The sequence below is a fragment of the Saccostrea cucullata genome, unplaced genomic scaffold (genome assembly GCF_032062105.1).
Source record: "Saccostrea cucullata isolate Sc308-1 unplaced genomic scaffold, CSIRO_AGI_Scuc_v1 ctg1010, whole genome shotgun sequence".
NCBI classification, from domain to species: domain Eukaryota; kingdom Metazoa; phylum Mollusca; class Bivalvia; order Ostreida; family Ostreidae; genus Saccostrea; species Saccostrea cuccullata.
In genome coordinates this window covers 110715-122099 of record NW_026940383.1, presented here as the reverse complement: position 1 = coordinate 122099, position 11385 = coordinate 110715, and the positions used below count along the sequence as shown (strand labels likewise).

Genomic DNA, 11385 nt, shown 5'->3' with positions numbered 1-11385 from the left:
GGTAATGGATGGGTATGTGAACACAGATGGAATCCAATAGCCAACATGGCGGTCTTCAGGAACGCAGTAGCAGGAACTGAGATAAAGAACTGGAGGAATCAAAATGATGAAATTTCTTTTGCTCGAGGACAGAAAGGTTTCTTTGCTATGGCCAAACAAGGTCACATGGACACAATCCTCCAAACTGGTTTACCTACAGGGGAATATTGCGACCTGGTCTCAGACTGCAAGAAGAAGATCACGGTAGATGGAAGTGGTACTGCCCACGTCATCATTGACAATAGCGCTGAGCCAATGGTAGCATTTATTGTTGGTTAGTCTGATATTAGTGATTGCTCTTGTATTTTGAAATGAAATATGCATACTTTACATAGAATTACTAATGTATGATATATTCTTCAGATGGACCAACAGCCCCCGGGGATAACTTTTTAACTCTTTATCCTTTGGCAACAACTTTGCCTCCTGTATCTATAACACTGCATATTGTGTTTTGATCTTTTATTGATGGCGGAATTAGTCATGACCATAGGCAGGGTAAGAATAATCTTTTCGGAAATCTTTTTCTTCATGATAAAAATAAAACATGCTTAAAAGCACTAAAGACGTTCATGCACCGAATGTGAACCCTTTATTATGCTAATTATTATTACTTTAATTCACACCACAAAATATGTAGCTACATTGATTTTTATAATAGAAGATTCTGGCAACAAATCCTCTGTTGAGTTTATTATTTATGTAATTTACCTTTGCAATATAGTACAAAATTGAACTGTAGGTCATTTATGGTAATAATAAACATTAGTATATTATTTCTTGTAATTTCAATCTTAATGATTAACCTAGGTCTAAATTTCTTTTACTGGTTTTATCAAAATCATATCCACTGAGTTCTATCCCAAAACAGGAAAGAGCTAGGTTCACTTTATGCATTAAACGGCCCTGTACTTATATCAATCAACACTTGGTGCTTTCATTTCCTATGATAAAATTTCTTTTTGAGAATCCAGATATTGGAAAACAGACTTTTAGAAATTGCAGTGTTCTTGAAGTTTGCAGAAAACGTGCGTTTTTGTCTACCTTCAGCAAAGAATTAAAATATAGAGCACAACCTCTGATCCAAAGTATGCAAATACATAATAAAAGATATGTTTCAGAAGATCAAAAAACATGTTTTATTTTTTGGAGCAAAGCCCGAGATCCAAAAACTAAAACATTTTTTTGATCTTCAGAAACAGATCTTTCATTATGTAATTGCATATATTGGATCAGAGGTTGTGCTTAATATGAAATATTGAAAAAATACTTCAACTTTAGGCCGTTTTTAAAGAAATTAACAGAATATGGGGAAAATGGCGCATTTTATGACGTCATATTGCATTGACTATAGGGAAAATTACGTCATGAATAAAAGATACGTGGTCACCAACACTCCAAATGATAAATACTGCATTTGCAACCTAAACTGAGCGATTTTGATTTTTCAAAAATTCTCAGGGCCAAATACATGTGAGGCCCAAAGTGGCTTTTGCTCTTTAGGAAGAAATTCTACAATTTATTAGTTGCATTTTTGGTCAGTCTTATTTGGTTTCGGTAAATCTCACTTCCTTTTTGTTAAATAAACTGTACACAACCTTAACGAGGTTAGCTTCTGAAATTTAAAGTCTTAGAATTTTTTGTCAATTATATTTTTAGTTTCTACACATAGCTTTATTAAAAATCAAATTAAAAAAATGGGGGTCAATATGCGCCACAGTACATTTGATATTACCTTTCTGCACTAAAATTTGTGTCAAAATCGAAAATTACATCTTCGACGTTTTACCTCCAATATTTTTATCCAAATAAAGCATGGAAGAAAAGAAACTTCAATTTTATTTAAATAGATACACTTCAAAATTGTGACTAAGAAATAGTTTCGAATTACAGGTGACTCTCGATGGCTCGAACTCCGATCTCTCGAAGTGAACCTCCGGTCCCGTTTTTGCCCTTTATATAACTAAGCAAATTTACTTCTGATCTCTCAAACTTCTATCTCTTGAAGTTCTCTATCTCTCGAACCAAAATCTGGGTCCCGTTACACATATTTCATTGAATTTTACTCTCTGTCTCTCGAAGTTTTGATTGCGAGTGTATACACGCCAATCAAGCGTAAAATTGATGCAGTCTGGACTTACCTGGAAACAATGAACGCCTTGGGCTGGCATGGAGGTGTTAATTGGGTGTTTACATAGATGACACTAAACCTGTGGGTCGTCCGTGTTTTGATATAATTAATTGGTTATTAATTACTTGGTATATTAAAAACAAATTCACAACTTATTTCGAATTGAAACCGAGACGATAATTTTTAGAAATTTAATTTATAGATGTTCGCTTCAGTAAGTTCCGATATACTATGAACTTTTATTATGATTAAATAGAGTTTACATAATTCCAGCATGGCAAATATTGCACAAGAAATTCCTTTCTCAAGGACTGAATACCGATTAAGAAAAATCTGGTGAACACTGGTGAAGGACCCGATCAAGCCGCGGAGTAGCCAAACCGACAATTGCTCTTCGGGTTTCATGTAATCATGAAAATTAATAAGAACAAATAAATACTGAAACTTTAGAAATTCGTTTTATTTATTCGAAATACAAGCATTGTTGTTGATATCAAGTAAATTACCTTTGAATTGAAAACGTGCAATGACTTTATTTACATATAATTCCGGTATCTATAAAAGTAGAACTTCCATGATCGGAACTGAAAATTCCGGATTTTATTTACTTTCTATCTCTCGAACCCCTCGATCTCTCGAACTTTTCTTGCGGTCCCTTGAACTTCGAGAGATCGAGAGTCACCTGTACTTCGCATAATCTATTTTTAAACCTTTCTGCACTCAATTAATGTAATTTTTGTGGAATTAAAAATTTGATAAGCAAGAAATTAATTTAAAGTCGTAAACTTTTGCTGAGTTTAAACAGATAGGTCAAAGTTAACTTATATATTCCAGAGCATCAAAAGTAGGGATATATGATTTAAATTTTTAGATATTACTAAATAAGTGTCAGTTTTATGTTAAAGGGGCATGGACTCAGTTTCAACTGATTTTTAATTTTTTTTTACCAATTTTAATTTTACAATTCCTAACTAAGACAATTCTAATGATCTGCAAAAACTTGAACATCATTTGTTGATTTACAAAGGAGATGCAGGACTGAGAATTCTTCATAATGTAAACACGGCTCTTGCCTTTTTTTGTGTACATTTAGAAAATATCATGTTTATAACAAAACGGGATTCAGCAAATCATTATAAAATGTCTAATTGTATTTAAAATTAACATCTTTATTGAAAAATCTGCTTTGACGAACACATACTTGTATCAGCATGTTTAACCTATGTAAACAAAAACATGGCTCGGGCCTTGTTTATGTAAAAAAGGTTTGGAGCTCTAAATCTGTCTTGTAACTCGACAACTGAAATTCAAAAACTTGCTGATCATTAGAAATACTTAAGTTAAGTATTTGTAAACAAAAAACATAGAATGAAAATTTTTGGCTTAAACTGTGTCCAGGCCCCTTTAAAATTAGCTCAAATTTTTCATGGAATTTCAGAATACGTTTTCTATATTTGTCACAATTCCTGGAAAGAATTCATAAAAAATAATTAAATAGATATTTTAGAACTAGCATAACATATTTCACGGCAAAAAATAACCTTGTGTGCAACCAGCATGGAAAAAAACCTAAAGATAACAGTACTGAATATAGTTCAAAAGGTAATCATTTATAATTTTCTACTAAAATCCTTCCACCACAAGATATAGTTCCTCGCTTAGACCCACTTGAATGGTATTTAATCGCGGTTTTTTCATTGAACATAGTGCAATTTGCATTGTACAATGCAGATTAAATGTCAGACCTTAAAAATGATGCAGAGGTAAAGAAATAAAGGTCTAGACCAAAATTTGCTCAAAAGCTCAGGATCGAACCTCCTTAATATCGAGCCCATCGTGGAAAACGCCGCTCGCAACTCTTCAAGGAAATTCTGGGCGAAGAGGAAACGCGGACTGTTCCCCATTGATCCAACAGTCTTTTTCCGCAAATACATCGGTTCCCACAATCTTTTTTCAAATAGGCTGTATTTTATAAGTGCGGTACTGTTCTTTCAATTTACTTTCTCATGATAATAAAACAAGTTTTTTGAAAAAAAAAGTTATATTAGAATCATATAGCAAGTACAGCATTGATTAAAACTTGGATGAAAAAATGACCAAACACACAGACGGATATTAAATCTTATGTATGATGACAGATTTTTTATTGCTATCATCTCACAGAACGGTAGACTCAAGTGAAATTGATACATGATCAGCAAACACCAATATAAAGGGCTGATATACATTGAATACTCTTCATGAATGAACCTAAATATCAACATTGCTATTATTTAGAATTTGATGTCACATAGTAATATGATATCAGGAACAATTCAGAAATACTTTAAGACTATATCAAAATAGGATTATTAGTTCACGTTATATATATATTTTGTTAAAACTTCCTATTTAGATTGTCCGTCATCCTACAGGGTGTACTACTACTGCCGCGACAAGTGTGTGTGCAATTCCAATCAAGTACAATAAGGAACCCTCCTTTTACAAGTCTTTTAATGCCTGGAAGCAGGGCGACAATTACCTGGACTGGTATGGGCCGGAGGTTGGACAGGGAACTTATCTGGGCAGACGGCCCACTGGATCACCAACCGTATGGACAACGAATGACCGAAACAGCCAATACTACAGTCCCCTCAACACGTAAGTAAAAATGAAAAGGTCAACAGTGACCGATAAAAATAAATGCAAATAGCTAATGTGTGAACAGAAAATTCTGAACATATAGCAGGTGCCCAGGAGGCGTAACCATCTCCTGTAGGCCTGTCACACCCTCTGTGATCCTTATGTTTGGATAGACGGGATATTCCGTAGTGAAATTAGTATAAATACAAAGATCCAGTAAGTGGACTTTATGATAAGTTATATTTGCTAACAAGGTCTTTATAAAGACCATAGGATCTACGAAATACAGATTTGAACGAGGTTGTTGAAATCCCTGTCACATCAACATATTTGACAGTAGCCTGCCTTGGTATCTTATTTAATTTATAACATGGTCCTCATAATCAAATAAGTTTAGACAAATAAACATATAGGATTATTAATTTATAGATAAGGAAAGTTGACGATGATTCTTGCAGTCTAGTTGTTAGTTAGCCATCTGTAGTCTGTAAAATATCCGAAAATGAGACGGATTTGACAGAATATCTGGTGTTTTTATTTCGAGTTCACTGGGATATATCGAATCGACATCTGAATGAAAGTAGCTCATGTTAACTGATAAAAAGTCGTAGATATATCTGTAAATGTTTTAGGCCACAGCAAGAATTTTATTTTAATGAGGACGTTTTTGAAAGAAATCTGCTTGATCGATATCACAGAACTTGTTTCGCAAATAAAATTTTAACCAATAGTATAGTAATATTATACAATGGATTAAATTTTATTTCTGAAACAAGTGCCTGTGATAGATTTATATAAAAACATGTCGAATGATAAAGAAACACAATTTAATTGTCAAGCAATGAAAATGAACTTTATTCTTAAAACAGTGCAGAGATATGTACAAAGTGTACAAACAACATAATAAACAGAAAATATAGCATGCCTGAAGAAAGGAAACCCGAGTGTAATAAAATCATAAATGGCGTATTTTTGATAACTTCAGGCTTACTAAAATTAAAAAGATCTTTCTATTTGTTTTATTACCTTTTCCTTATAAATTACACAATTTAATAATTGGTGATATCTCCTTTCTAAACAGTCCATAATACTTTTATTGTCTAAATCATTGATGATATAAAGTAGAAATATCAGTCCACACTTGTTTTTCCGATACCGCATACATTTCAGATATTTAATTATTATCTTGGATACGACATTTTCATATGAAGGGAGACAACATAGTTATCACCTTACACGCTCGCTTGCACTATTTCATAACCATCTAAACGAAGATAACATAGTCGTCACCTTACACGCTCCCTTGCGCTATTTCATAATCATCATTATTATCTTTCAGAATTGTACGGTCAATCTGATTGGTTTAGAGCATGTCACTTGAGGCGTGAAAATTTGTGATGTCTCCCTCACGCGCAGGGTGACAACTGTTATCAACCTTCAGATAGCAATGAGACAGCGTAAGGTAACATGCAGGGTTACAAGAGTGTTGTCGCCCTTTAAATAAAATTCCAGTGGTTTAAGCGAGATAAATCCTATTTATAATTATAGGTGTATAAATGCTAAATATGCAGGATCGGGAAACAATAAATTCTAACGATGACGTCAGAGTTGCCTGTTGACATGTTTCAAATGTGTGGAATAAGAACAGGGTCGTAGAAAATAAGAGGTTTGACTGGTATTTCTACTTTGTGTTGTTTATTACAAAAAATTCCAACGGAGGTAGAACTGGATTTTTATCAAGGTCATAATCATAATTTCTATCTGATTGATAGATATGGTCCTCACTACTGGCTGTTGGATGTAATGATGGATTGTTCTAGTACAGAGAATGGTTGGTTTGAGTTTAAATATAAAATATACGGTCACTGGGAAGGAGCAGTACACAACCAACATTGTGGAGACCCTCCCTATCTCTCTGACAACCACATGGCTAAATGTGGCGCCAAAAATGTCTTTCACCAGAATGGGCAATGTGAAATAAGACTAAGTAAATTTTTTAGTCTCTTCAGTATCTCTATTGTAATATTAAGAAGTTTTTATAAAATATTGTAGAACTGTAACTTGGATGTCACTAAAATTATGTAAAATTCACACATATACTACAGATAATTTTATATAAAAACCATTGAATCAAACGTATTCTACAACAAGTAAATGGAATTTCAGTAAAGCTCTCTTATAATGAACTCAGTATGAAATTTCTGTTATAAGGAAGTTAAATTTTTTCCCATTTCTCATATCAAAGCACTTTCGTGTTTAAGAAATAAATGTCTAGAATTTTTTGATTTCAAAATGATATCCTTGTGAGTTATTGCTTATAATTACATACCCTTGATTCCGCCAATCCACGTGCTACAAACCCCGCTTTTTGTCTCTATTTGTCCCGCCCTGCACTTAATTTTTATTAACTGCACCTATTGATTAACCAGTACATTTATGTAAAAATAAAGCACATTAACTATTTGTATTTTCATCTCGGACAAAGAACGTTAGAAATGTAAATATATGGATATAAAGAGCTTTGGGTATAAGGAACAAAAATTTAAAGTCCAAAAGTAATTAGCAAATTAATTGTAGCTTACCCTACAAAAAGAATCCAAAACTTTTTAAGTCAGAAATTCTCTCTCAGGCATTGACAAATCGAAAAGTTAATGTTCGTTATGAAAGTGCATTAATAACCTTGGAGGTAGCATGGACAATATATTTTTGAAGCCACAACCCTCATAAATTTCAAAACTATTTTCATTCAGTTGACTATCAACCACCAAATCAAACGTCCATTCAGGTACCAATATCAACAACTAGAGAACAAAGAACAACAAATCAGGGGGAGATAACAACTAGTAGTAATCAGATGACGACTTCTGCAGCAACTGCGAAACAAGCATCTTGTGATAACTGCGAAAATTTACTGACGTCACAATGCGCCAATAATTTTCAGCCCTGCAGTGGAGTGTGTATGCTTCAAAGTCAAGCAAACATAATTCAATCAAAATGTATCAGGGTAAGCTTAAAAACCGTCCGATTTATTCATAATATGATCATTCTGTATTGAATCATTAAATATATTGAAACAATATATGTAGTTTTTCAAATTGTAAAATGAATATCCTGTATATTCTTTGTGATAAAAGTAAAAACATAAATCATTTCTTACAGGAATCGGAATGTAAATACAAACAAACCCTGGGACTGTTGTTTCCTGGAAGGAGCACGATTTGTTGCAATACAGACGATTGTTTTCAAAAGGAATTGTTCCACATACTACAAGGTACGGAAATGTTTTGTTTGTGAAAATCTTCAGATAAGATTAGGAATACGTAGCTTTTAAAATATCATATACATTATATATATTATAAGAAGCGACATTCTACAAAAGTAACATCCTTCAAAAAAATTAAACAAATGTTAGAAATTTTACTTGTGTGAGGGAAAGTTTAGAGGAATCCGGTACATATCAGTGCTTACGCATTTACTTAAGTCAGCAATGAAAACCTTATCACAGATGAATGAGCGCCTTTTTAGCATCATAGTTTATTTTTTTCTATTTTAAAAGTAATAATTTTTATCCCTTTGCTATTTGAGAACTTGTAGCTCTTTGTTTATGTTGTGGCATTTGCAATACTCAACAGACAGAAGTGATAGTTTGCTTTTTTTATATATATATATTTAGGACATATTATATCAACAACGACATCTTCTTCAAAAGTTCTGGTTACCATCAAGAAGTGATTCCTTTGTCTCCCACCAAGAGTTTTATGCATATGATTAAGTACTTCATTAAAATAAAACTGAATTACGATAAAATAGAGTTGAACCAGTCTGTTTATTAAATGATTGACATTCTTGATGGTTGTACTTAATATTCAATTAAAAGAAACTCAGACTTAAATATTTAAGTCTGAGTTTCTTTTAATTGAATATTAAGTAAATATTTAAAAATGTTGATTGGACATTTATAATGGATGTTCTGGTGTAAACATTGTAAGCACAATTCAATATAGCTAGATACATACATGATTCGGGTGATGGAATAGGTATGGGGAGTCTCTCAATGGCAGCGTGTATGTAAACAAGCAAATTTTCTGGGATAGTAAAAAGTGATGAGCAGTTTTCCTATACAGTGAAAGAATATTTGCTGAACTGTAAGAGTTGGTACACACGGTAAGGCTTACCCTTTAAGTCTTGGAACTTGAGTTCTAGCCTTACCTTGTGTACACCCCTAATACACGGTTTTTCGAGCCTTACAAGTCTGACTTAGGAATAGAACACTGCTCTATTTCTTAATACAGGACTTAGCTGACATTTATTTCTTAATCAATGAAAACCATTTACCCAAAGTTCAATCTATTTTTATAAAACCATATATACACGTTGGTATAATGTAGAAAACACAAAGTATATTCGAATAAGATAATGAAAATATTCACAAATACTTCAACCTTTCTCTTCTTTGTTAAGAAGTGTGGATACACTGGTCGATAACACTATTTCAAATTCCTAGATAGTAATCTACTATTCCGTTAAATAATGCGCACTGTTTATAGTTAAAAAAAACACATGGAATTTATGTAAATGTGGTTTAGAATATTGAAAGTGTTGCCTTAGCGTGTGGACATGAGAGCCGTACGTCCTGCAAAACGTAAGGCAAGCCTAACCGTGTGTACCGGCCCTTAACCTACACCGCTCACGATTTTTATTATGTTAAATATATGAATGTGTATTCCTATGTTATGATCTGTCTTATTTGATGCAATATTATTATATTACAAAAACGCACATGCCATCGATAGCCATATAACAGAGTTAACTTCATATGCATATGTAAAATTAATCCTCTTTGTTTTTAAATCATTAATTTACCACCGAATTTGTGGCTTAATAAATGTTTTGGGTGGTTTATTCAATAATGTATAAATGCTTTAGTACTAATTTGCTTTTTCATTTCATATTTCCAGGTTATATTGCAACAAATACGAGATCCACTAAAGTTCTGGTTACCATCAAAAACTGATGTCATTGTGTCCCACCAAAAATTACACGATTTAAAACTCATTACATTTAAAACAAATCGTTGATGGTGTCTTTGGAAATTTGTTTTTAGAACAAATTAAGAAAGATCCAGAAAATTACCTTCATGGAAGCTAAATTTAAACCAAACATTCTGAGAAATGCTCATGAGACTCAAATGAGAATCTAGTAAGAATTGTATGCAAATTAGGTGGAATTGGATTTTGGTCTTGCAGATTGTTAGTCTCTTTTAGGAAGGAAAATACTAAAAAAAAATTGCACATGTGCAAAATTATGCTCATCTCAATGCTCATGAGCAAAAGTCTATTCAATTTGTTCACCTTAGAACAGCCTTATTTAAGATATAGTATTGGTAGTAATTTTTCTAAGTTCAGTTTTCTCACGTAAGCAAGAGGTGAGGAAATTGGACATAGTCAAAATTTAGTATTACAAGTAGAACCAAAACCAAAGAATTACAAGTCTCAATTCCTCACGTGAGGCTCATGTGAGGAAATACAACACTTTGATACTCTATGTGGTCCAAGCTTTCACAAGCCTTTGTTACAATTGCCCATGTGTTAAGTGTTAATGCCTCCTGATCATAGCATCCCAAATGATTGGGATCCAGGCAGGAATATATTAATTTCTTGAAATTTCTTGAGCTTCTAATCTTCATCCCATTAATTTGAAAATGCTTTGCTCTACCTAAACAACCTGCTTTTCTTGCAATTTCTTGAACTTCTAATCTTCATCCCATTAATTTGAAAATGCTTTGCTCTACCTAAACAACCTGCTGTGTCCCCCCACAATTACTTAAACTAGGGCAGTATCCAATGAGGAGAGCCAGTCAGGATTTGTGCGCATATAAATCCAGCAATGGGAGAAAAATCTACTTTGCCTCCAAGACAAGTTTAATTAATCCATCTAATGCAGTCAAAAAATGTTGATTGGACATTTATAATGGATGTTCTGGTGTAAATCTACTGGAAATCTAACTATTGGAAAATAGTACTATAATGTGTACTGTACATAATTGTAATAATTTAATTAAAATTTTTATTTCATTTTAAGTTCGAAAAATGAAGTTGAACATTTATGCATGCATCTATTTACATGTACATGTTGATCAAGAATATTTAAATATTATTTATTTATAATATTTGTAATCTGAATTTTGTTCTATTGTTGCTTGCTCAAGTGGGAAATTGTTGCAAATGAGACTCATGAGCCTCATGTGACTTATGAGCCTCACGTGAGCAATATTCTATGTGATAAAAATGATTCCTCACATGAGCAAAAAATGCTAATGTACAAAAGCCTGCTCATGTGAGCATTTCACCTAATTTGCATGTTAAATTGCACATATTACTCACGTGAGCAACTCATGTGAGGAACTCTGGTTAGTCCTCAAGTGAGCTGCTCATGAGCCAATTTTGAGAATGGTTTTGGTATGGAAGGTACTTTTCAATTTCAATTTTTAGAATCTGTGTTATTTTTATGATCAAAATCATAAAGAACTTAACAACTCCTTAAGACCAATTTTCAATGCCTCAAGATAAAATGATAAAATTGCGATAAAATAA

At 32.9% G+C, this 11385-nt stretch overlaps 1 protein-coding gene across 1 annotated transcript; it reads left to right on the top strand.

Annotated features, from left to right (window-relative positions):
• The first annotated feature begins 45 nt into the window (after positions 1–45).
• On the top strand, positions 46–8564 carry LOC134255313 (alpha-amylase-like). Its single transcript, XM_062737838.1, has 6 exons — positions 46–313; positions 4585–4810; positions 6565–6779; positions 7543–7796; positions 7952–8063; positions 8466–8564. Exons 1-6 carry the CDS (start codon positions 46–48, stop codon positions 8522–8524), a joined length of 1134 nt encoding a protein of 377 aa, XP_062593822.1. The 3' UTR covers positions 8525–8564.
• The last annotated feature ends 2821 nt before the right edge of the window (positions 8565–11385 follow it).